Source organism: Ambystoma mexicanum, chromosome 6p, assembly GCF_040938575.1.
Source record: "Ambystoma mexicanum isolate Mex_15411 chromosome 6p, UKY_AmexF1_1, whole genome shotgun sequence".
Classification (NCBI taxonomy): domain Eukaryota; kingdom Metazoa; phylum Chordata; class Amphibia; order Caudata; family Ambystomatidae; genus Ambystoma; species Ambystoma mexicanum.
The window spans coordinates 458,166,283-458,193,589 of NC_090935.1; the positions used below are offsets into that span (position 1 = coordinate 458,166,283).

At 48.8% G+C, this 27,307-nt stretch overlaps 1 protein-coding gene across 2 annotated transcripts in view; it reads left to right on the forward strand.

Annotated features, from left to right (window-relative positions):
* The window catches only part of ITGA1 (integrin subunit alpha 1), a 1,202,180-nt gene that overhangs the window by 1,004,587 nt on the left and 170,286 nt on the right, over positions 1-27,307 (forward strand). For both annotated transcript variants that reach the window (XM_069627258.1, XM_069627257.1), the window contains exon 24: positions 4,102-4,201. In XM_069627258.1, coding sequence (XP_069483359.1) covers positions 4,102-4,201 — 100 coding nt within the window. The remainder of the gene's footprint in view (positions 1-4,101; positions 4,202-27,307) is intronic.

Here is a 27,307-nt window from a genome sequence, read left to right on the forward strand (position 1 = left end):
GGGAGAGGAGTTTTCTCTTGTCAGTCAGTGTGTTCACGTTGCTCAGCATGACCACACTGACTGACAGGAGAGGAGTTCTCTCTTGTCAGTCAGTGTGTTCACGTTGCTCAGAATGACCATGCTGACAGGAGAAGAGTTCTCTCTTGTCAGTCAGTGTGTTCATGTTGTTAGCGTGATAACGCTGACTGATGGGAGAGGAGTTCTCTCTTGTCAGTCAGTGTGTTCACGTTGCTCAGTGTGACCACGCTGACTGACAGGAGAGAACTCCTCTCCTGTCAGTCAGTGTGTTGATGTTGTCAGTGTGATCACACTGACTGTTGGGAAAGGAGTTCTCTCTTGTCAGTCAGTGTGTTCATGTTGCTCAGTGTGACAACGCTGACTGATGGGAGAGGAGTTCTCTCTTGTCAGTCGGTGTGTTCATGTTTTCCACTCTGACTGATGGGAGAGGAGTTCTCTCTTGTCAGTCAGTGTGTTCACGTTGCTTAGCGTGACCACGCTGACTGATGGGAGAGGGGTTCTCTCTTGTCAGTGTGTTCACGTTGCTCAGCATGACCACGCTCACTGACAGGAGAGGACTCCTCTCTTGTCAGTCAGTGTGTTCATGTTGTCAGCGTGATCACGCTGACTGATGGGAGAGGAGTTCGTTCTTGTCAGTCAGTGTGTCCACGTTGCACCGCGTGACCACGCTGACTGATGGGAGGGGAGTTCTCTCTTGTCAGTCAGTGTGTTCACGTTGCTCATCATGACCATGCTGACTGACAGGAGAGGAGTTCTCTCTTGTCAGTCAGTGTGTTCATGTTGTCAGCATGATCACGCTGACTGATGGGAGAGGAGTTCTCTCTTGTCAGTCAGTGTGTTCACGTTGCTCAGCATGACCATGCTGACTGACAGGAGAGGACTCCTCTCCTGTCAGTCAGTGTGTTCATGTTGTCAGCGTGATCACGCTGACTGATGGGAGAGGAGTTCTCTCTTGTCAGACAGTGTGTTCACGTTGCTCAGCATGACCACGCTCGCTGACTGACAGGAGAGGACTCCTCTCCTGTCAGTCAGTGTGTTCATGTTGTCAGCGTGATCACGCTGACTGATGGGAGAGGAGTTTGTTCTTGTCAGTCAGTGTGTCCACGTTGCTTAGCGTGACCACGCTGACTGATGGGAGGGGAGTTCTCTCTTGTCAGTCAGTGTGTTCACGTTGCTCATCATGACCATCCTGACTGACAGGAGAGGAGTTCTCTCTTGTCAGTCAGTGTGTTCATGTTGTCAGCATGATCACGCTGACTGATGGGAGAGGAGTTCTCTCTTGTCAGTCAGTGTGTTCACGTTGCTCAGCATGACCACGCTGACTGACAGGAGAGGACTCCTCTCCTGTCAGTCAGTGTGTTCATGTTGTCAGCGTGATCACGCAGACTGATTGGAGAGGAGTTCTCGCTTGTCAGTCAGTGTGTTCACGTTGCTCAGCGTGACCATGCTGACTGATGGGAGAGGAGTTCTCTATTGTCAGTCAGTGTGCTCACGTTGCTCAGTATGACCATGCTGACTGATTGGAGAGGACTCCTCTCCTGTCAGCCAGTGTGTTTATGTTGTCAGCATGATCACGCTGACTGATGGGAGAGGAGTTCTCTCTTGTCAGGCAGCATGTCTACGTGTCAGCTGCGTGGATGCTTTTTAAGGGTGCATGGAGGTAAGGTGTGTATTTTTTATTTTAAATTACAAGTGTATATGTGTATTTAAATTAAATGAGTATGTATATGTGTATGTATGAAGGCATGCATGCATGTTGGTGTTTGTGTCAATGCTGCGTTTGGTTTTATGTATACATGCATGTATGGAGTTGTGTAACTGGTGGATGAATGAATGGGTGAAAGTGTTTTTTGTGAGTGTGTGTTCAGCACCACCCCTAAATGTAGCCGCCCTGGGGGCCACTTCATTAAGGGGTGGGTTCATGGCATCAGAGGTGCACCTAGGCTAAAATGTCAGGGGGGAAAGGGGACTAACACTTTAAATGTTGGGAGAGGCGCTAATGTCAGAGGCTGTGAGGAAGGAGCAAACTTCCTTGTGTGGGGGCACCTAAGATCTTTCCACATTTCGAATGAGACTATTCTGGTAAAGCTTCCATGTTACAAGCAGCTACCTCTTGCCTTCTTTTCCGAAACGTCATACTTAAGGACTGCTGTGAGAATGAGATGTCTCATGTCACCACTTCCCTTCTAATCACTCCTCTAGCATGCAAGTGCTAACCCCACATCACGATTTCAATTACATAAAAATGTATGGATATAAATGCAGGTGCTAACAGTGAAATGACGTCTCATGGCCCTGCTAATCCCTATGGCAATTCTCACCCAGTTCCTGCCCTCCCCACCCAAAACACCTCCTCACTGGAACTCTTTGAGCTAGCTTTAAACATGCCTTGCCATCAAACTTTGCCCTCAATTTGCCTGCAAGTGTATCCTCAAAGGAGTCTTCTGAGAGTTCATGACTGCATTGGAGTTGTAAACACGTAACTGGTATAATAAAAATGTCTTTATAAGGTCTGCCTTTGGCCAACCAATTTAAAAACACCCTGCGTGTCTTTCGCTAAAGTTCTTTTAAAAATAAGCATTGGCAAAGCTAACAGTTTTGGCTTGTGTATAAGTATTAGGCATTTACCAGGCACTGCTATTGCCTGCTGAGGTACTCAAACCATTTTGCACTGGCACTATCAATGACCAGCTAATACCAATACAGAAGTGCCTTTACCATGCCTACACGAATGCCCAAACTGTTAGCATTGCCAGTGCTCTTTTTGCTTTACCCTTGATGCACAGGACTATGCATCAAGGTTGAAGCAAACATACTACTTGGCTAAATTGGCCCACATTGAATGTAGGCCATTCTAGCCAGTAATAACACTTATGGTACACAGTCAGCCTGGATATACTTTCTGTAGCATGGCATTTTTACTGGCTGGGAGTCCTTGCATGGTAAGAATGGCATATATTGATGCAGCCTGCATGGACATAATTAGAACAACCAGCATGAATATATTTTTATACTAGCATATCTCGCGTGGAAAGGCGTCATGCAATGTATTGGAAAATGTTCCTATGCACAATTTGTGATATGCAACTGTTGGGAATTTCCATGTGCTTCCATACAAAACCAATTGCAAACTGTATGGATTGCTACCCAATTTTGCAAAGAAAGTGCTGTAAAATGCATACGTTTAACCCAATGATTCAAACATTTTCTTGGGAGTGAGAACCCCCCTCAAGCAACCCTTGTTTGGTTTGGGCTCCCTCACTGTGCTCTGTTGATCCTGCCTAATTGGCACAAACATTTAAGCCTCTTAAGTTCACAAATGTACCAGCCTCCACTGTACATCATTTGTTACTGTGTATGATGTGTGTTTTAATGCGCACACAGGGGCAGGGTGCTCCTTAATGATATGATATGGCATTTATAACGTGCCTGTACACAAGTGTTTCTAGGCGCGACAAGGACAAAACACAGATCTTACTAGGCCTTGTGTCATTCAGATTGCGCAAGAGCAGGGAAGGGGGAGGGGAAATATGCCGAGGATGGGGTAGGATGCAGAGTGCAGGAACAAAGGAGAAACAAGAGAAACTAGAGTGCAGCCAGGTGGCAATTGTGGATACTCATAAGTGCAGCCAACGGGTGGAGAATAAGAGCAAGAGCGGGGACTGTAGGGTTACAGATACAGACCACAAGTGCAGGGGAGCCAAGAGGCAGAGCAGGATTGCAACAGGACAGGCAGGGACCTGGGCCCGAATTCAGAGCTTGATCAGGTGACCAGTGCATAGATTTCTCGAGTCTCATGTCTGCGGATGTTCCGCCGCTGGCCGAGTGCAAAAAATGGTAAGGGGGCCTCACCAAATGTTTTGCCCTGGGCCTCACCACATCTTCTGACAGCCCTGTGCACATATGCACTGGTTACTTACTTTCGTGCTTACTTCAATGAAGTGGGGTCGGTTTTACTTTATTTTGAAAGAAAATAGACTGTCATTTGAATATGATCTTATACAATGCATCTTTTACATGCAATTCCTTTATATTGACCTTTTACGTATTTTCTTTTTATCCCCTCACATATATGTTTTAAAGCTCTAAAGAATTTCATGTCACAGTTTCAGCAAATCAAACCATACCTAATGTTGTGAATACAACTGAAAGCATCGGGAGTGAAGTTAACCTCAACTATTTGGTGAGAACTCATATACTGTATATTGTAATGTTTTAAAATGGCAATTATTTGCTTCAAGATATAGTATTGAGTAGTTGTGGCAATCGAATATTAACGTTTTCATTGGCTAAATCATGATAAGTGATGCAAAACCGTCTGTTAGATTCTCCCTGAAATATTCACTATATTAAATCATATCTCTGCCAGTGCGCCTTTCAATATTCTGGGCCAGTGAATCTTCTCCACTCACTGGAGACACGCCCTTGAACCACTTCTCTTCTTCATCTCCAAAGATGCTCTCTGCATGCACGCCCTTCCTTGGCCTCTCCTACCTCCTCTGTGCAGATGATGGTCTCATTTGCTCTAATTCACTGCCTTTACCCAGACCATTCATTACCTCATTAATTCCTGTTTAAAAGTTGTGAATATATGTCTGTATGCCCACTACTTGCATCCCAATGCCACAAATAATGTGTTCTTTCTCTTTCACCTTCCTCTCTTATGACTGCCACGAACATTCTTCTATTTGTTTTCTGCTGTCTCCCCTCCTTTTTCTCTGTATGCCTTCAATCATGAGATTATATTTGATCACTTTCTCTCATTTCTTTTTCTGTCTCATATTCTTCACTGGCTAGCATTGGAGCTTCCAACTTTATGGGTTTTTTTAAAATGCATTTTCAGCAATGCTGTGTGTGTCCTCCACAAAATCTCCTCCTCTACCCACATTTCTCCACATAATATGTGTTGCTGGTTCCCTAGCCTCTACATTCAATGTCTCTTAAGGTCCCTGGTGCCTACATGTGTTCTATCCGCCGGATGTTTTCCCTCTAGTGACTTTCTGTGATCCTACCTGCCCTAAGCAAACTCTCCCTCAATTTCAGCTGGGTGTCCCCCTTCATCACATGCTTGTCACTTGAATTTAGTGCTCTGAAACTATGGAATCCCTCCAGCCCCCTCTCAGTCAGTTTTGCTTTTTCTTTTTTTTTCTTTTCTACTCTGAATTTTTCCTTCATATTTTTCAGTTTCAGAGTCCATTCAGGACACATGGTCCTCTGGTTAAACCCTAAATGTGTCTTCCATAATAGTTAAGTATTGAACCATGCCTTTTCAATATCTGTATTGCTGTGGAAAAGGTGCTACATTCATTTCAAAGAATCAACATTCTTATGGAGCTGGATAATAATATCTACATAGAGAGATTTTTTGTCGGAATGCTACTGAAATGAGATCAACTGTACGATAACAGTGGTTTACCATCTAATCTCTAACGAATAAGTGGCACACCTGTTAAAGGCTCAACCGAGATCTAAGACCACCCTGCTAAGGTCATTGGGATGTCAGCGCATATAATTCAAAACAGTTTAAAGGCAAAAAAAATAAAAGGATTGGTCAAGAGGGGACCTAGTTGTCAACTTTGCCCTGATGATCAAAATGAGTTACTCTTGAGTGTTTTTTTGTATTTGATTGTAGATCTCTCTGGTAGAAGCAGGAGTGGACTGGGAAACAAAAGTGCCCCCGGGAATGTTTTTTTTATTTTAAAGTGGCCCTATATTACTCCTTTCTACAAATGCAGGGAGCAACTCAACTCTTAAGTAGGGTTCCAGTTGATTCCCTGCCCGGGAACATTTGGGAAAATAGGTCTAAGTGGTGAATTCTTAAGCATATTTAGCCCTACATGTGGATTATCAAGAGGTTACACGTAACAAACATGTTTGCTACAAAGGGGGGTCGTGGGAGATTGAAAGAAGGGTTGGGGTGATTGAGTGAGAAGGTTTGAGAAGCAGAGAACCTGACTACTCTCACAAAAGAGGCCCATGATGCAGAGAACTCCCCGGGAAATATTGATACTTCCCTGTAGGCCAGTCCAGCGCTGCGTAGAAGCGGATAGTAGGAGCCACCCACAACTCATGTTCTTAATGCTTCTGTGTGCAGACATATTCTGTGGGACTAGCTGCCACTGTTGGACTCTGAAAGTAAAGGCAGTGTCTTCGGTCGAACATGGCAGAGGTGCAAAATTGATCTGTGAGTATCATCATTCCCCTGAATGGCTGCTGGGGCATAGTTTGTCCAGTAAAGATGCAATCATTCTGTTTGCTGAAATGCCGTTGATGTATTTAACTGCATTCCCTAGTCAACGGAAGGGAAAGGCTGGCGTTTCTCTCAAAGTAGCACTTGGAGTTTGTTCGTGTTGGAACTGTACCTGCTCTACAAATGGCAAGTTCAGAAGTCCTATCATTGTATTACAGCAAAAAAAATACGTTGGCGAAGAGGGACTGCGCTATTCAATAGATCATTTCTATTTATAAACACTTGTGTGGCTATGACTGTCAACATGAATGCTACAATAAACAACAGTTGCCAATACTAGGGCAAAGATATAATAATAATAAATACATAATGATATAATAAATAAGAAATCATATATATAATTAATAATATATAATATTTTATCATATATAATTATATTACATTTTTTATAATTAATAATATAAAATTAATTAATTAATAATATAATAAATAATACATAAAATAATAACCACCAAGGGCCGCAGAAGCTCGGTTGCCTGACCCGGCGTCTCCCTCTATCAGGCTGATTCAAACCTTCTTAAATTCGATATAATTTACAATTTTCCTGAGCTCCTTTCTGTGATTCTGCTTCCTTACACCTGGGGCATCTCCTCCTGAAGTTTACCCGTGAATTGACTTCTCCATCTGCCTCAACTCTGACTGCAAGTACTATCTCCCTCAACGTCAATTTGGCCTCATACCTGCTCTCGCCCCTCATCAGGCTCGACTGGCCACCTCTGGGGCATCTTCTCCCCTCCTCCAACCAACTCAGTGGGCGGCTTGGATCCTTCTGGGCTCTCCTCCAGCCTGCTCAGCTCTTCCAGAGAAGGACTCCTTTGATGCCTGGAACACCCATCCTTCCTGCTTGCTCCTGACAGCGAATCGAGTCCAAATTCACCTGGCTCCCCTGTCAGGATGCCCCGACGCACGGCCCCAGAATACTGGGTCCCCCCTCCTCCGTTCTGCTTGCTCCTGACAGTGGACCACCATATTCCATCAGAGCTTTCCTCCAGCCTTTGCAGCTCTCCCAGAGGTGGTTTCCTGCGGCACCCGGTCTGTCACTCCACCCGGCTCCCCTGACGGGTTGCCCTGAGGCCCGTCTCCAGATCATTGGGTCCCTCCTTCTCCTGTCTGATTGCTCCTGACTGCACCTGGTCTGTCACTCCACCCGGCTCCCCTGAGGGGACGCCCCAGGGCCCGGCTCCAGATCCTGGGTCCCTCCTCCTCCGTTCTGCTTGCTCCTGACGGCGGACTGCCAGTTTCCATCAGAGCTTTCCACCTAACTGTGCAGCTCTTCCAGAGGTGGTCTCCTGTGGCACCTGGTCCATTACTCCATTAGACCTAATCCCGATGGCTTACGGCTGTTCCCTCCAGGGCTCTCCTCGGCCAGCACAACTCTTCTGACAACGGTCTCTCTTCGAGGGAACTGTGCAGCTCTTCATCTTGGGGCCATCTTGGGGTGGCCCCAATTGTTCCTGCACACATCGGCTGACTGTCGGCAGATCCTCTCCTGTCTGGCACTTTGGCAGGGTGTCTCCCTGACCATATTGCGACACTACTCCTCCAGACTCATCACTACCCCCTTACATCTCAACCCACTACGGCTGGATCTTCACAGCTCTTCTCCATCATGAGTCTCCCCACCTCATAACCTGCATTGTCATGTGGTGCCTTTGCCGATTGCTGTTTTAGCCTGCATCCTAGCCCTTGTTACCCCCTGCTACTGGAACGCCCTCGACTGCTTCTCTGGACCTTCAAACACCTTCTCAACCTTGTGCCTGCCTGACTCCAACTCTACCTGGGTCCTGCTGGCTGTGACCCTACTCCACCCGTGCAGCCTGTTTCTACTCCTACCTCGACCTTGCTGGACTCCCTACCTTGGGCCTGCCTGCCACCCGCTGCCTGACTCTACTTCTACCCGGATCCAGCCCGCTGCAACCCTACCCTATCCTTGCATCCTGTTTCTACTCCTACCTCGATCCTGCTGGACTTGACCTGCCCAAGCACCTGACTCCTCACCTGCACTTTGTCCTTGTGGGCCTTCTCCACCCATGTCCTGCCCTACACGCACAACCTGTTCTACACCTTCCCAGGCCCTGCCAGCTGTGCTCCAGTTATCTCCAAGCAACCTATTTCTGCTCCTGTCTGGGGCCTACTATTTGCGATGCTCTCCTGCCCAGACAACCTGAATCTATACCTGGGTTCTGGGTAAACTTGCTACTATCTCCTCCTGCACTTGGTCATCAATTTTGCCCTCTCCAACCTGCACTATTTGTCTCCTTCAACTTACGTCCACACCTGCCTGATTCCTGTCGGATACCAGCCACAACTCTATTTTCCTCGAAGTCCTGTCCTCCACAGCGCTTCTTAATCGCATAGCTGTCCTCCTCCTTTGACCAGCTAGCGCTGTTTAACTCCATATCTGTCTCCTTCGCTAGTTACTCTTTCATTTCTCACAGCCCTTCCTTTCCTCCTCCCTCCCCGTCATGCGCGTCCCCTCTTCACCCTCCCCGGCATCCTTCCTCCCTGCTCCCCTTCCCCTCCTCTCATCCCATCTTCCTCCCTTTCCCTCATCCTCATGACCACCCCCTCTTTCAACCTCCCCCCTCATCCCCCTTCTGCCCGTCACCTTCATCCCAACCTCATCCATCCTCCTATCCTTAAACCATCCAGCTCCATCAACATAGCCCACAGCTGTTTTGGACATGTTTACGAGACTCAACCTTCAATTTTTCTGCATCACAGAAACATGGATCCCTCCTTACAAAACCACTGTGCCTGCATCCCTTACTACCTCCTCTTCCTCATCCTCTCACGTCTCCTGACCCTCAGGCTGTGGCAGAGGCATTGGTCTTCTCCATCACCCTAATTTTTGCTCCTCCTCCTCTCCAACTCATCTTCCTGTCTTCCCTTCCTTCGAATATCTGTACAAATCCTTTACTTCCCCTCTCGCTATCTCTTTTCTAATTATCAATAGACCACCTGGCCCCCTCTCCTCTTTCTATGATGACCTTGATCATCTTCTTTGCCTCATCTCTCCCTCCCCCTCTCCCCTTACTGTACTTAGGGACTTCAACCTTCACCCCCCTCTTCCCATCAACCTTCCCCTCTTCTCTCTATCCTTGACTCATACCTTCTTACTCCTCTCCCCATATCTCCTACTCATTACTCAGGCTCCACTCTTGACCTTATCTGTATACCTTTTGCTATTCCCCAGTCTCTACTCTCCCCAACTATCTCTCTGACCATGCCTTACTCTCTTTCTCCCTCACTCCCCCCGTCTTCTTCCTCTCCATCCTCCCCCGACATGCTTCTATCGACAAGATCTCCGTAACTTTAGCCCCTCTCTATTCCTTGACACATGCTCTTCCTCCCTACCACCTCTCTCTGACTTCTCCTCTCTCTTGGCTAATGAAGCTTTATCCACTCTGACCTCCTCTATCTCTCCCAGCCTCGACCAACTTCACCCTATTTCCTACTTCCGCCCTACTTGCAAACCCTCCCAACCATGGCTCTCCCCTCATCTACTGTCTATGCGATGCCTCCTTCGTCGCCTCGAGCGACACTGGCTCAAGCTCCGCTCACCTGCTAATCAATCCTCCTATTTCTCTTACCATTCTCTCTATGACTCTTGGCTTACCTCCGCTACATGCTCATACTACTCTAACCTCCTTTTCTCCTACTCCTCTCACCCCACTCCTCTCACCCATGTCGTATCTTTCAGAACTTATGTCGTCTTCTCTCCCCACCTACCCCTGACCACTCTTCTGCCTCTCCTCTCTCTCCTTCCGACTTGCCCCCCCTTCATTTTAACCCTTCCTCTTACATGGCTAACTTCTCCCCTGTCACTCCTTCTGAAGTCTCACTCCTACTGTCCAAAATCCACCCCACTGATGCCCCCTTGGATCCCCTCCCCACCTCCCTAATTCCTAAAATCTACCCTATACTCATCCCTTACCCCACCTCCGTCTTCATTATCTGTCTCTCATCTGCTACCTTCCCTTCTGCCTTCAAATACCCCACCATCATCCCTATACTAAAAACACCCTCTGCTGACCCTCTCCTTACCTCCAACTTTCAGCCTATCTCTCTTCTCCCATTCCTTTCTAACCTTTGTGAACGCTTAGCCTACTCTGAACTCTCTGGTTTTGTATGCAATCCGTCTTTTCTTCCCTCTTCTCAATCTGGATTCCTCCCCAAACACTCCACTGAAACTGCCCTCACCTTTGTTCTCAACTCTCACCTCTCTGCTCGCCATTCTAAGCAATCCTTTGTCCTCATCCTCCTTGACCTCTCTGCTGCCTTCGATACTGTTGAGCACCCGTTGCTTCTCAACACTCTTTCTTCCTTTGGCTTCAAAGGCATTGTTCTTAACTGGCTCTCCTCCCATGTCTCTAACCGTTCTTTCTCTGTTTACTGGTGCAGCCGTGCCTCTCCTATTCTCCCTTTGGACTTTGGTGTCCCCAAATGCTCTGTACTTGGTCCTTTTCTTTTCTCGCTCTATACTTCTCTTCTCGCTCCCATCATCTCTTCCTTCGGCATATCTCATCATTTCTATGCTGATGACACCCAGCTTTTTCTCTCTTTTTCTTCTTTCACCCCTGATATCCACCTTAACCTTTCTTCCTTTTTTACTGCTATTAAAAACTGGATGTCCTCCCACTTTCTCTCCCTCAACTCTGACAAGACTGAGAGCTTATTTTTTCCCTCAACCTCCCATCCTCTGCCTTCTCTCCCTCCTTTCATTCTCTTTCGCCCCTCTAATCTCCACATTTCCAACCATGCTCGCAACCTTGGCCTTCTTTTTGACTCCTCCCTCTGCTTTAACCACCATATCTCGCTCACCTCCCGCTCCTGTTGCTACCACCTTTTCAATGCTCATAAAATCTGTTCCTCTATCACCTTTCATGCCACTAAACTCTTAATCTCTTCCCTCATCTTCTCTCGTCTTTTCTACTGCTCTTCTCTCCACTTTGGTTTTCCTGCCTCCCATCTTGCTCCCCTCAAATCCCTCTATCACTCTGCTATTCGCACATTTTGACTTCTCTCTCATCATGATTCAATGATTCAATTTCTTCCTCGCTCTCTGTTCTTGGCTGGCTCCCCTTTCACTCTCAACTTAAATTTTACTTCCTTTGTCTCGTCTTTAAATCTCTCCACGATCCCCTCTCCACCTTTCTAATCTCCTTTCATTCTACTCTCCCTCTAACCCCCTCCGATCTGCTGACCTCTTCCTACTCACTGTACCCCCACCTCCCTGAGCCCCTTCTCGTTTCCGATCATTTCATCTCCTTGCCCCTCTAAATTGGAATTCTCTCGCTCTATCTATCCGCTCCATTTCCTCATACCACTCATTCTGTTCTTCCTTGAAATCTCATCTTCTTCATTCCCTGTCCTGTTAACCTCTTTACTTCCCTCTTACTCCTTCTCTGCTCTGTTTATCTGTTGCATACCTAGTTAAATTGTTCTACATATTGTTTTTTTGAAGGTTTGTGTAAGTATGCTTCCAATTTCTCTATGTAATCTTGTTGCTTCCATGTAAAGCGCTTTGGATTAAATCGCTCTATAAATTTAATAAATACAAATACAAAGAAAGGGTTTCAGACTCATACTTTGCAACAGACACTTTCTCAAAGCCCAAAATATTTACCAATGCCCACTTTGATTAATTATAACAGAACTGTGGGTCAACTGTCACAAGTTAAATTACCAAGGACTGTAATGTTTGCTGGGAGCTATTTTGAAAAAGATGATATAAAAGCACCATTTCTTAAAATGCGTTTAGTATTAAAGTGAAGTTGTCCATCTACAACACAGTTTCATTGGTTAACCCTGTTTATACGTGATTCCTTCGGTATTCCAAATAAATGCAGATTGAATTGGAAAGCTGTAAAGGTTTAGTATTGTTTAAACTTTTTTTTATTTTTTTTTAAGTTAATAGTAAATGATATGATATGATATGATATGATGTGGCATGTATAACGTGACTGTACGCAAGTGTTTCTAGGCGGCACAAGACAAGCTAGGGAAGACACAGGGAGTACAAGATAAACAATCCTACTATGGCTTGTTTTATTCGGATCATGCAAGTGCAACAACAAGAAGTGCAGGGGGAAGGAGAGCGGGAAGTCCAAGGGAGAGGAAATGATGAAGTGCGATCAGGGTAGCATGGTTCTGAGTAAGTGCAGCCAGGGCAACGCGACTCTGGGTAAATTCAAGGAGGCAGGGGAATGTGTGTGTTACAGTTACAGCCCCCAGATGTGTGGTAGGACTGGAGGCAGTGCAAAGGAAGACTGGTCGTGGAGGAACCTGGTACCCAGTGAGATTCGGAGGGAACCAAACAAACAGTCAGCACAGCAGACAGGTCAGTTAGCAAGGGAGCAAGAGAGAGGGAGAAGGCAGAGGAGGAAATGAGGGACTTGAACTACTTCCGGAACTTCAGGTGGTCTGGCTCAAGTCTGAGAAGGGCACGGAGGCCGTGCCAGAGGGAGGCACCTGCAAAGGAGAGAGATCTGTACCCCGCTGTCTGTCTGGATAAGCGTATGACTCTCAGAGAGTAGCTGAGTGAATGGATCTAGAGGAAGGTTTTTCGGATGAGAGTTGGATTAGTGTGGGCCCGGCCCCAGAGGGCCTTGTGGACGATGTAGAGGGTCTTGAACTTGATCCTTGCAGCCATAGGGAGCCAGTGAATAGATTCCAGGGCTACAGAGATACATTCCCTGGGCTTGAGGCCAACAATAAGTCTTGCAGTCCTGTTCTGGATTGGTTGCAGGGGGAGAAGAGTAGAGGTTGGCAGATTTAGAAAAAGGCTGTTGCAATAGTCCAGCCTGGAGACACCAGGGCTCTGGAGACAGTGAGTTTCTGGGGGAAAGTGACAAAGGATAGAATACCTCTGAGGAGGTGCACATGGAAGAGGACTGTTTTGTCAAGGTCCATGATGTAAGGAGAGAAGGAGAGAGTGGAGTCAAGAATTACACCACATTTTTTTGCCTCACAGGGAGGTGAGGGTAGAGGGCCCAAGGGGGACAGCCAGAGTGGGAGAGGGAAAGCAGTAGATGAGAAGAATCTCCGTCTTATTAGCATTAAGGCAGAGATTATTGGAGGTGCACCAATTCTGATTCACGGACACAGTCAGGAATGAGCAAGGGAGGAGAGGAGGCTGAGGGAAGCCGGCAGGAGAGTGGAGTGTCATCTGCATAACACTTAAAGTTGTTTGAAGAGAAAGTGGAGATTAGGTGGGCCAAACTGTCCAGATAGACATTGAAGAGCCAGGGTGAGAGGATAGAGCTGTGGGAACATCACATGTGGAGAGAGAGGTGGTGGAGAGAAAGGACCTAAGTTGGACCTGAAAGAGACAGTCCAGGAGGAACAAGTTCAGCCATGTCAGCACCTGATCCGTGATGCCCAGGTTCACATGGAGTCGATTGATCAGGGTGGCATGATTAACCATGTCGAAAGCTGAACAAAGGTCAAAGAGGATGAGGGCATAGGAAGAACTCGAGTCGAGATTAGATTGATCGGAGTGGCATGATTAACCATGTTGAAAGCAGAGGAAAGGTCAAGGAGGATGAGGACAGAGGGCGGGCTCCAGTCGAGGTTAGAGAGCAGATCTTCACGGGTGTTCAGGAGAGCAGTTTCTGTGCCTCTGTCATGGAGGCAGCCAACAGATTCAGTGTGGAGGGTAAGCTGGGAGATGGGCAGCTTTTCCACGAGTTTGCCCAGGAAAAGAGTGATTGAAATCGGGCGATAGTTTGCCAGACATGTAGGATTGGCAGAAGGCTTTTTTAGGAGGGGTTGCCCAAGAGAGTGCTTTAGGAGAGAGGGGAAAGAGCCAGTGGCAAAAGAGTGATTGCAGAAATCAGCCAAGCCTGGAGCGAGGGTTGTGCTTGATGGTTCTGGAGGAGCAGGGGAGCACCTTTTTGGACATCACTTTCATAGATTGGACTTGTCTAGAGACATTGTCAGGTGCTGTCAGAGAGAAAGAGAAAAAAAAGAAGAGCAGAGGTAGAAGTGGCCAAAATGGGCCTGAGAGAGGTAACGGGAGAGGAAGAGGAAAGCGAGCAGAGGATGTCCTGAGTTTTACTGGTGAAATGAGAGGCCAGAGCCGTTCAGAGATCCTGGGAGGGAACAGGAGAGATGGAGACTGCAGTAGGATTGGCCAGCTTCTGGACGATTTTAAAGAGTTTGTCCATATTGTTTGAGGCTGAAGAAATGCAGGCTTGGATAGGAACACTCTTCTTGGCAAGGACAGAGAGTCTGTATTTCCTTTCGAGTAGGCAGCGGGCCAGTTCATCAGAGGATGCACCTGAGACCATCCACTTCCTCTCAGCCGCCCTACACTTGCGTTTCAGGGTAGCAAAGTCAGAGTAATAAAATGAATGTTACCAAAATTGAGATCTTTTAAAGTTTGGCTTTTTACTAGTGTGCAGTGCGGTCTGTGAACTCTCACATTGTTGGAAGAGGAGCACAGCCACATCTTATCTTCCATGCAGCTGAAATGTTGTTGATTACCACGGTGAAGCCATATTAAGATACCGCTGGGTGTGAAGATAGAAAAGGGACTTATTAGTAGGCAATCATGCTGGCCATGTCATAGTGGTTGATATACATGCACATCCTTATGTTGTAGTATATTTGTGTAGTATTTAATTCTTAGTAGTTAAAAGCAAATGAAAAGTAAAATACTCCTCTTGTATGCCATCATGTATGGCCCTCTGATTTGTACATCATATATTTAGTTCTAATTTACTTAACTAAGGTACTGTAATATTCACATGATTAATGAATGTTAAATGGAGATGTTTTACTGGATTGACCCTTACTTACTCATATTGTGAGGGTTCAAGCCAGGCTGATAAAGGAGATTCATCTATAAATTTAAAATGGACACTATTGAACAGCAGGGGCAGAAATCATCTGGAGCCACTGCAAAGCTTGCTGCCAAAAAACACAAGTTGCTTGCCTCACAAAATCCAGTAGAGGAAGGTGCACAACCAGTGCCAACAACACCTCTCTGACCAGCCCTATTTAGGAAGACTGAGAGCTAATGTGCCCTATCAGAAAAATCTGCATGAGAGAAGACAAAACCAAAAGGAAAGCTTCCTGTAATAGGGGGAAAATAGCAGAGGAGAAAATCAGCCAATGCTAAGGGCCAGTAGGATCCTCTCTGATAGAAATCAAAGCAAAGTTGCTGATACGCCGTCTGACCTGAAGCAACCCTTAGGCTAAGAAAGTTCAGAAACTGTAAGTGAAAGGCAGAGTACTGGAGCATTCCAATCAAGGAAGGGCAGCAATCTCAAGCTTGCAGTGAAAGGGAAAGTTGCTGTGAATTCTAGAAGACCTCGGTCTGGGCGTGGCATTGCTTTGAATTAGAGGCTTTAGCCCATTGTCTCCACTTGCTAACGCCTTCAGTGCAAGGGTTAGAAATGGATGCCACAGACCTCAGTCCCAAAGACAAATTGTAGTACAGAGCCGAGTGAACTGAGCATCCCACAAAACTGCTACTGAGAGCAAGAGTTCCAAGGAAAGACTTACAAGTACAACTTCTCCACACTGTACATTGCCCATCATTCTCTTGATCGATCCACAGATACTAAGACTGACCCATATGTACAGTATGTATTCAGTTATGATCTCCTAGTGTGTTGCAGTTGTTCTTCAATAAGTGGCAAACTCAGATTGGTATACAATCCAACTCCACAGCTCTAGGAAAAGATACAGGCTATATTAGGAATCAATATGTCATTTTATTAAAGTAAAACATTCAATTCAAAGGTGGTCTCCTAATTATGTTGCTGGGGATGTCACCACAATTGTTTGCATACAGATATGCAGCTGGTTTACAGAAAGAAAAGTGTGCATGCCTGTGAGGATCTTACTAACATTCAACACACACACAATCATTCCATAAATTCAATGATTATATTCTTGAATATTAGTTTGCAAAGGTAGCAGGCGCCCCTCTCTCGACAGAACAAGGCCTGATAACCTGTTCAGTGGTTATTAACCACTTGAGAGTTCGCAGCCACTGCTTTTACTCACTGTGCCTTTCACAGATGGGAAATATCCATTTGCATATCAGTCTTTGTCCTGCCAAGGGGCAGTCCAGCACCGAAATGCAATGGCAATTCCAACCTGAACGAGAGTACCACCAGCAACCCCATACACGTGTTTCACCCTTGTTGGGGATCATCAGTGAGGTGAAGCTGATGCCTCTCTAAGCACAGTGAGAGGGAGACCACGTCTGGTTGCCCCCAGGAGACCTAGGGTTACCAATCCTAGGTTCCTTGAAATTTAATTTGCAAAGGTAGCGGGTGCCCCTCTCTTGACAGAACAAGGCCTGATAACCTGTTCAGTGGATATTCTTGAATATCTAACCTCTGCTTCGGCCTCCCATCCTCTTTCACCTGCAGAGTCCCTCAAGGCTCATGTGTCTCTCCAACATTATATAATATTTTCACTAAACCTCTCTTGGACCTCCTCGACTCCTTGGGCTTCACCTACACTAACTATGCGGATGATACCCAAATCCTCCTACCCTTATCAGGTTCCTAAAACACAGACTCCAACACACTAAACACAATCTACCAAACTATTCAGACCTGGATGGCATGCACTCATTGTGCCTGAATGATGACAAGACTGAGTTGCTCTTGAGCGGTTCACAACCACTCCTAAGTAAACTAGACAGAGCATACAACTCCTTCATTATTGACGGCAACACAATCCCAGTCTCCAAAGAAGTCAAAACCCTGGGTTTGAATCTATATGCTTCACTATCCCTAACATGACAGGTTAATGCTATTTCCTCTGCTGCAGCATATACCACTAAACTAATCAACGCCAGTAGACCTTTCCCCTCCACGGAGAGCTGTGTCACTGTCGCAAGAGCATTCATAATATCCAGCCAGGAATACTGTAACGCGCATTTTTCCGGAAACATCTAACAGGAATATCAAAAAGCTTCAGATCATTCACAGTAATGCTATAAGAGCTGCCCTAAACATCTTCAAGAAAGACAACATCTCTCCAGCCAGAAGAAACCTACAGTGGCTAACCTTTCAAGAGCGCATTCTGTTAAAAACACTCTCTTAACCTACAAATGCCTCTCGAACACTGCACCTAGATACCTCTCCCAAAAAATCTCCAGATCTCCATCAGCTAGACCTACACGGTCCACTCACATTCATCTACTCGCAGCACCAAGATTTAGATTGAAAAGAGCAGGGGGCTGCATCTTCCCGGTAGTGGCAGCGAAGCAGTGCAATGCACTACCACTCACTCTAAGAGCAAAACCCTAATTCTAGACATTCCGCAAATGTCTCAAAACCTGGCTCTTTTCGCAAAACCTCTAATCTCTGTAACCCGTTATCATGACTGACCACATGGCCATACAATGTAACTAAGTCCTTCCCAACCAAGTGTATGTACTGTCAAGTGTCTGACTGTCAAGTATCGTCTACTGTAACCACTTTAATCAGAGCCTGGATGCCTTTGGGCTTTGTGAGCTTTACAAATGCCAAATAAATAAATGCATATATTTGTAAATTGCACAACACTTGCAGGCCAGTATGTTGAAATACTTTGCACCACATAAACATAAACATCATGACACATTTTAAGATATACTTATTTTTTGCCAATATTAGTAACTAATATTGGTACCAAAGAAAGATTCATAAACATCATAATACCCTACTTCATTTTCAATGAATCCCCTTTCCCCCATATTGATATGGTGCTTTGGGTTCATTTCGTATGCATACGAATGAAATACAAACCTGCTTTTCATCTGAACATTGCTGCGAGTGCTGGAGGAGACCAATCCATCATGAATCTACTTCACGGAGAGCGCTCACTGTGAAAGGGTAAGGCCCTTCATTCTGTCATGCCCACAGCACGAGTGGTGTAAACCTCTTCTATTTCTCCTACCACTTTGCCACAATTTGCTAAGGCAGCTGGGGGTCAGGCACAATTGATTTCCATGCCTTGATTTTAACCCATCAAGTGGGTTTTGTAAATTGTTCTGCTTTCTACATTGATGCCCCACAGACCCTCTGCCATTCCAAGATGGGTGCTCCACATTTGCACCTAATGCTTTTCTTTCTGCCTGGCCGATTCCCCCTCCCATTGGTTACATTGGCCTTGATAGGCCAGTGAGAGCAACCGGGAGGCGGGAGCTGGCCACAACTACAAAGGCCACGAAGAAAGCCCCAGTCTGCTTCCAGAACACTGTTCTGAGGTTCTTTCTTGCCAACACTTGACTTTATCTTCCTGAAGGTGTGACGTCACTCTACTGTGAAATCCTGATTTTCATAACACTCCTCCATAACTATGGGTAGACTCCCTATTCTGGACATGCCTCTACCCTCTTTTGCCTCAGCCCTTCTTTGCATGTCCCCCATGTTTGCACTTTATTCACTGCGTGTTCACGCCAACCTCTACATTCTGTATCTGGGCTTTTTCTAACTTGGCTGTATTGTCATGCATTGTGCCACTTGAATTTAGCTGTGTTTTCATGCATTGAGCTACTTTGAATTTAGCTGTGTTTTCATGCATTGTGCCACTTGAATTTAGCTATGTTTTCATGAATTGTGCCACTTGAATTTAGCTGTGTTTATATGCATTGAGCTTAGTGCAATCATCTTTATTGGCCATCCTTTCCCCTCTCTTTTTTTCTGTTCTCTCCCCCCCCCTCTTGGTTGCCTGTTTTCCTGCCTGTTGTATCTCACCCCCCTGTTGAGTGCTTGAGATGTCTGCCTACACAAATCCCTCTTCTTGCTGTCCCCTCCTCTCCCCTCTCCCCCCTCCCTTCATTGCACCCTTAGCACTTACTCTTTCTGAAATGTCACCTGACCTTTATGATAGGAGCTTGTCCCCCCTCATTTGTTTTCTCCTCTCTCTCTCCCTCCAGACCTATCTGAAATGTCATCAGGCCTAGTACGATAGCTGCTTGTTTTGTTCTTCTCCTTCTCCCTGTACCCCTCCCACCACCTCTTGTTAAATTACGGCACTACCTCAATTGTCGTCAGGCATAGTAATGTAGCTGCTTATCTGTCTCATTCTCCTTCCCGCCCCTCTCCCCTCCTTATTACTGTCTAAAGCTCTTGCAATGTCGCCAGGCTGATTACAATAGTTAATTTCACATTCTGAATGTATCAAGGTCTTGTAAGATTGTCACTGAATTCTCCCTTGTTCCCTCCCTGCCTTGAAGCACTTTGAAACACATTGTGTATAGGTGCTATATAAATAAACAATCATTCAATCAATCAATCACAATCTACAGGATTGTGTTTGTGGACGCGGTGTTATTAGTTTAGAATGCACAGATTTAATTCAAAGTTATGATATTCTGAAAAGATAACAACTATCCTCCCAATTCCTTTGGATGATTTAGGTGTATCTAATTCAGAGTCTTCTCTCTTCAGTGCAATGGGCCTCATTACGAGTCCAGCGGCAACCCTGCCGGTGCTACTGGATTTTGGCCCTCAAACCTGTTTGACCAGAGTCCACAAAAAAGTAAGTTAACAATGAAGTAGCTTAAATAATAGGACATTGTCATCCCAACCTAGATACTTACGTTCAATATAATATTTGGATACTAGGATTGACCAGGAAGCGATGTCATCCGTGCCCTCCATGCTGACCAGAACATAGTGTGGTTATAAGCTAAACAGAAGGACTACATTGGAGAATTCTGCTCCCCATTTTCTCTAAACTTGAGTAAGTCAGTTACTCTTCCATGTAGCTATAAGACCTTAGTATAAATTGAGCACAGTAACTGTATTTTATCACGGTGAAGCCATACTTACAAAGTCTTGTGCACATTAGTGAGAACTAATTTTCACTTTTTTGTGGTTAAAAAGATTAGTCCGCAATTCCTTGTTTGATTTGATGCAATAACTCATTTAGATATAATGATCACAAACTTAGACAGGTAGGGTAATGGAGACAATGGTAATGGGGGTGGGGGCAACAGCAGGTAGACACAGGGCATGAGCAGGGGGTGGGGGGACATGGCACACATGGGGCATGAGCGGGGGGTAGGGGGAACAGGGCACACATGGGGCATGAGCAGGAGTTGGGGGGAACAGGTCACACACAGGGCATGAGTGGGGGGTGGGGGGTAACACGAGGGAGACACGGAGCATGAGCGGGGGGTGGGGGGAACAGGGGAGACACGGGGCATGAGTGAGGGGTGGGGGGAACAGGGCACACACGGGGCATGAGTGGCGGGTGGGGGGTAACACGAGGAGAACATGGGCAGGAGCGGGGTGGGAAGAACAGGGAAGACACGGGGCATGAGTGGGGGGTGAGGGGGAACAGGGCACACACGGGGCATGAGCAGGGGGTGGGAGGGAACAGGGCACACAGGACATGAGCGGGGTGTGGGGGGAACAGGGCACACACGTGGCATGAGCAGGGGCTGGGGGGGAACAGGGGAGACACGGATCATGAGCAGGGGGTGGGGGGGAAAGGAGGGAGACACGGGGCATGGGTGGGGGTTGGGGGGAACAGGGGAGACACGGGGCATGAGCGGGGGTGGGGGGTACAGGAGGGAGACACGGGGCATAAACAGGGGTTGGGGGAATGGAAGGGAGACACGAGGCATGAGCGGGTGTGGGGGTGAACAGGGGAGACATGGGGCACAAACGGGGGTGGGGGGAACACGAGGGAGACACGGGGCATGAGCGGGGGATGGGGGAACAGGGCAGACACGGGGCATGAGCGGGGGTGGGGGGTAAAGGAGGGAGACACGGGGCATGAGCGGGGGGTGGGGGGAACAAGAGAGAGACATGGACCATGAGCAGGGGTGGGGGACCAGTGGAGACACAGGGCATGAGCGGGGGGTGGGGGGAACCATGGAGAGCACGGGGAATGAGCGGGGGGTGTGGGGAACAGGAGGGAGACACGGGGCATGAGCGGGAGGTGGGGGGTAACACGAGGGAAACACGGGGTATGAGCGGGGGGTGGGGCAAACATGAGGGAGACACCGGGCATGAGCAGGGTGTGGGGGGAAACACGAGGGAGACACGGGGCATGAGCGGGGGTTGGGGGGAACAGGGAAAACACAGGGCATGAGCAGGGGTAGGGGAATGGGAGGGAGACACGAGGGCATGAGCAGGGGTGGGGGTGAACAGGGCACACATGGGGCATTAGCAGGGGGTGGGGGGAACAGGGCACACACGGGGCATGAGCAGGGGGTGGGGGGTAACGCAAGGGAGACAATGAGCATGAGCGGGGGTGGGGTGGAACAGGGGAGACACGGGGCATGAGCGGGGGGTAGGGGGTAACACAAGGGAGTCACGAAGCATGAGCGGGGGGTGGGGGGAACAGGGGAGACACAGGGCATGAGCAGCGGGTGGGGGGCACAGGGGAGACACGGGGCATGAGCGGGGGTGGGGGGGTAACACAAGGGAGACACAAAGCATGAACGGGGTTGGGGGGAACAGGGGAGACATGGGGCATGAGCGGCGGGTGGGGGGAACAGGGGAGACAAGGGGCATGAGCGGGGGGTGGGGGGGAAAGGAGGGAGACACAGGGCATGAGCAGGGGGTGGGGGAAGAGGGCACACACAGGGCATGAGCGGGTGGTGGAGGGGAACAGGGCACACACAGGGTATGAGTGGGGGGTGGGGGTGAACAGGGCACACATGGGGCATGAGCAGGGGTGGGGGAACAGGGCACACATGGGGCAAGAGCGGGGGGTGGGGGTAACACGAGGGAGACACGATGCATGAGCGGGGGTGGGGTGGAACAGGGGAGACACGGGGCATGAGCGGGGGGTGGGGGGAACAGGGAAAGCATGGGGCATGAGCGGGGGTTGGGGGAACAGGTCACAAACGGGTCATGAGCGGGGGGTGGGATGGAACAGGGCACACACGGGGCATGAGCAGGGGTTGGGGGAACAGGTGACACACGGGGCATGAGCAAGGGGTGGGGGGGAACAGGGGAGACACGGAGCATGAGCAGGAGTTGGGGGGAAAAGGAGGGAGACACGGGCCATGAGCAGAGGGTGGGGGGAAACAAGGGAGACATGGGGCATGAGCGGGGGGTGGGGGGAACAGGGGAGATACGGGGCATGAGCAGGGGGTGGGGGGAACAGGGCACACACAGGGCATGAGCAGGGGGTGGGGGGAACAGGGCACACACGGGACATGAGCAGGGGGTGGGGGGAACAGGGCACACATGGGGCATGAGCGGGGGGTGGGGTGTATCACGATGGAGACACGGGGCATGAGCGGGGGGTGGCGTAGAACAGGGGAGACACGGGGCATGAGCGGCGGGTGGGGGGAACAGGGAAAACACGGAGCATGAGCGTGGGTTGGGGGGAACGGGAGGGAGACATGGGGCATGAGCGGGGGAGGGGGGAACAGGGCACACACGGGGCATGAGCAGGGGGCGGGGCGGAACAGGGCACACACGGGGCTTGAGCAGGGGGTGGGGGGAACAGGGGAGACACGGAGCATGAGCGGGGGTTGGGGGGAAAAGGAGGGAGACACAGGGCATGAGCAGGGGGTGGAGATGAACAGGGGAGACACGGGGCTCTAGCGGGGGGTGGTGGGTACAGGAGGGAGGCACGGGGCATAAGTGGGGTTGGGGGAACGGAAGGGAGACACGAGGCATGAGTGGGGGGTGGGGGGAACAGGGGAGACAAGACACAGGGCATGAGCGGAGAGTGGGGGGAACACTAGGGAGACACGGGGCATGATATAGGGTGGGGGAAAGGGCAGACACGGGGCATGAGCGGGGGGTGGGGGGAACAGGGGAGACACAGGGCATGAGAGGGGGGGTAACACAAGGGAGACATGGGGCATGAGCGGGGGGTGGGGAGAACAGGGCAGATACTGGGCATAAGAGGTGCTGGGGGTACAGGAGGGAGACACGGGGCATGAGCGGGGGGTGGGGGGAACAAGAGAGAGAGACGGGGCATGAGCGGGGGTGGGGGGAACAGGAAGGAGACACGGGGCATGAGCAGGGGGTGGGAAGTAACACGAGGGAAACACGGGCATGAGCGGGGGGTGGGGGTAAACACGAGGGAGACACGGGGCATGAGCGGGAGGTGGGGAGGAAACACGAGGGAGACACGGGGCATGAGCGGGGGTGGGGGGCAACAGGAGACACACGGGGCATGAGCGGGGGTGGGGGGTACACGAGGAAGACACGGGGCATGAGCAGGGGGTGGGGAGAACATGAGGGAGACACGGTGCATGAGCGGGGGGTGGGGGGAACACGATGGAGACATGGGGCATGAGCGGGGGGATGGGGGGTAACACGAGGGCAACACGGGGCATGAGCGTGGGGTGGGGGGAACACGAGGGAGACACAGGCCATGAGCGGGGGGTGGGGGGAATGGAAGATAGACACAGAGCATGAGTGGGGGGTGGGTGGAACGGGAGGAACACACGGAGCATGAGCGAGGGTGGGGGGAACAGGGGAGACTTGTGGGCATGAGCGGGGGTGGGTGGGAACGGGAGGGAGACATGAGGCATGTGCGGGGGGCGGGGGGGAACAGGGGAGACACAGATCATGAGCGGGGTGGAGACCCAAGCTACTCCTCACTGATGAGCCCCAACAAGGGCGAAACATGTTTGGGGATGCTTGTGGTCTCGTGCAGAAGGGATGTGACCTAGCAGTTCGGGCTGGACTGCCCCTTTTGGGGTGGGGCCAAGCCTGATTTGCATATGGTCTTTCCCCTTCTGTAATGGCTTGGCAGGTGAAGAACGGTGGTCTGGAGGGTTGCCCAGAGCACGCCAGTGGTTAAGATTAATTCTAAACCTTCCAGCCATCACCTCTTTGTTTTTGCTTTGTCACCCCGAGTGGGACGGGTATGCCCAGACGTGGGTCCCGTGCCTGCTGGGCCTAGAGACCCAAGCTACTCCTCACTGATGAGCCCCAACAAGGGCGAAACATGTTTGGGGATGCTTGTGGTCTCGTGCAGAAGGGATGTGACCTAGCAGTTCGGGCTGGACTGCCCCTTTTGGGGTGGGGCCAAGCCTGATTTGCATATGGTATTTCCCCTTCTGTAATGGCTTGGCAGGTGAAGAACGGTGGTCTGGAGGGTTGCCCAGAGCAACGGCAGTGGTTAAGATTAATTCTAAACCTTCCAGCCATCACCTCTTTGTTTTTGCTTTGTCACCCCGAGTGGGACAGGTATGCCCAGACGTGGGTCCCGTGCCTGCTGGGCCTAGAGACCCAAGCTACTCCTCACTGATGAGCCCCAACAAGGGCGAAACATGTTTGGGGATGCTTGTGGTCTCGTGCAGAAGGGATGTGACCTAGCAGTTCGGGCTGGACTGCCCCTTTTGGGGTGGGGCCAAGCCTGATTTGCATATGGTCTTTCCCCTTCTGTAATGGCTTGGCAGGTGAAGAACGGTGGTCTGGAGGGTTGCCCAGAGCAACGCCAGTGGTTAAGATTAATTCTAAACCTTCCAGCCATCACCTCTTTGTTTTTGCTGGGGAACGGGAGGGAGACACGGGCCATGAGCGGGGGTTGGGGGGAACGGGAAAGAGACACGGGCCATGAGCGGGGGGTTGGGGGAACGGGAGAGAGACACGGCCAATGAGCGGGGGGTGGGGGGGAACGGGAGAGAGACACGGGCCATGAGCGGGGGTTTGGGGGAACGGGAAAGAGACACGGGCCATGAGCGGGGGGTGGGGGAACGGGAGGGAGACACGGGCCATGAGCAGGGGGGTGGGTGAACGGGAGAGAGACACGGGCCATGAGCGGGATGTGGGGGGAACGGGAGAGAGACACGGGCCATGAGCGGGGGGTGGGGGAACGGGAGAGAGACACAGAGCATGAGCGGGGGGTGGGGTGAACAGGAGGAACACACAGAGCTTACTGTGCACTCTGCAACGCTCTGATGAACCGATCAACAAAGATGGCGACGCACTGCATGCTTTACCGCAGCCAATGGGAAAGCACGTAAGTGCTTACCCAATCCCTGTCTTGTCCGCGGAGCGAACAGGGATTGTGTCCGAGAAGCGGACACAGATATCACTAATTTTTTTCACTTACATTTTTATTATTTTTTACAAAACTACTGAACGGATTTACACCAAATAAAAAAAGCACGCTTTCGGGACCAAGCCGCCGCTCTCGCCACGAATTTGGTGTAAACCCGTCCAGCGGTTTGGGCTGTAGACGTGAGCAAAGTTTTTTCCCATTATTTCTATGAGAAAAAATATGTTTTGGGACCCCTCTATAACTTTCCCCCCCTGGACCAAACTTCACCAAACGTTGCAGAAAAATTCAAAGTGGGCCATATACATTTTTGCAAAGTTTGGTGAGGATTCGTCCAGGGGGAGCGAAGTTATAAGCCGCCTAAAAAGTGCTCTTGCCTTTAGAAACAGCAACTTAACCATAACTACATGGCCACTGCCGTGGCCCTGTAATATATATATATATATATATATTACATCCTACAAAGTTTAATTACAACACTACTGGTTAATTTCCCCATATATGATTTCCCACTCCTGCCAATTGTCCCCACCAATGACACACACCCCTCGCCCCTACATCACCCCATGCTCATTTCCATATTGTAATATATTTTTCACAATTAAATCGTCTAGGTGAGGCGGTGGTCTGGATGTGCATCCCAACACATACAATGAAGTTAAACAAAGTGTGTGTCTTAAAAATAAACATCACTTATGAACTTTGCAAATGCTGCTGGGAGTATATACACCCAATTGTGAATGAGCTAGTTTGTGTACAGTACAGCAGTACAGGCATGTCGCACAGCCTACGCATGAAGGGGGCAGAATTCTGTACTGGGTGGTAGCGCATAGAGTAACGGTGGAAAATGTCGAGGTTGTCGCCATGTCCATGGCTGATCATCACCTTATCCAATTTCACCTCCCATGGATTGCGCCTCCAAGGAATATTAGTAACCCGCTGCGGAAAGTGACGTGCCGTAATCTATGGAAACTGACCCCAGCCTCTATGATGCCCCTCCTTGCTCTCTCCCTGGAGAATCTTGCAAACTGAAACTCAGCGACAGAGCTGGCGGCTGTTTATCACAAGTGGCACTGCTAAAACTTAGACCTATGAAATCCCAGCAGTCTAAAGTGTAGTTTACTACTGAAATGCAGAAGTTAAAAAAAAAACTCTACAGACCTGAAATAAGACTAGGGTCCAAGAGGACAAAATAAGATAAGGACATGCTGCTAAGGCCTATAAAATAGCCATCTGTACTGCTAAGAAAATATCCTACGACACAAGAATTAAGGAAGCATGTCCAATTTGAAGGAATTATTTCAAATCTTGAGAGAGCGGAAGACCCTCACCCTTTGGTGCACAAAATTGTGAAGGACACTCATTGGTGCACTTCAATTCAGGATGCTATGCTGCTTAAAATTGAAAAAATCAAGGGTGATATCATGGCTAATTTAGGCTCTCTGTTAGTGCCCTATGAACAACCAAGGTAGGCTGGCAGCCTCTCAGTTCAGGCCTGTTACGGAAATGGAAATGTTGGATATCTTAGAGAAGATACATCCAACTAACTGCAAAGGGGATGTTTGCCCACCCTCTATTGTTAAATCATGCTCCACACCACTAGCCCCTTTTATCACCAAATGTGTCAATGCCTCCTTTCAGGAGAACTATGTGCCACTAGAGATAAAGCAGGCCTGGATTTCTCCAATTGTAAAAAAAACCTCATTGGATCCTAATCTAGTGGGAAATTATAGTCCAATTAGAAATGAATGTATTCTTCTGAAAATTTTGGACAACACCACCCATGGTCAAACTTCTAGGCCTCATAACATCCTAGACCCAAAGCAATCAGGTTTCTGAAGTTTCAACAGTACTGAATCCACTTTTCTAGATTTGAAATCCAACATCTTTCATCTCTACGACAAAGATAATACTGCACTACTGATGCATTGGATCTTACTGCAGCTTTCGACCTGGTAGATCATTCTATTCTGGTGGCCAGACTGCAAGGCCACGCTTTGTTTTCCTGTGAGGCCTCATCATGGGTGCAATCATTTTTGTCTAACCGTACGGCTAGAGTCTTCAATGAGAATGCCATATTAGAGGGCCATGTTA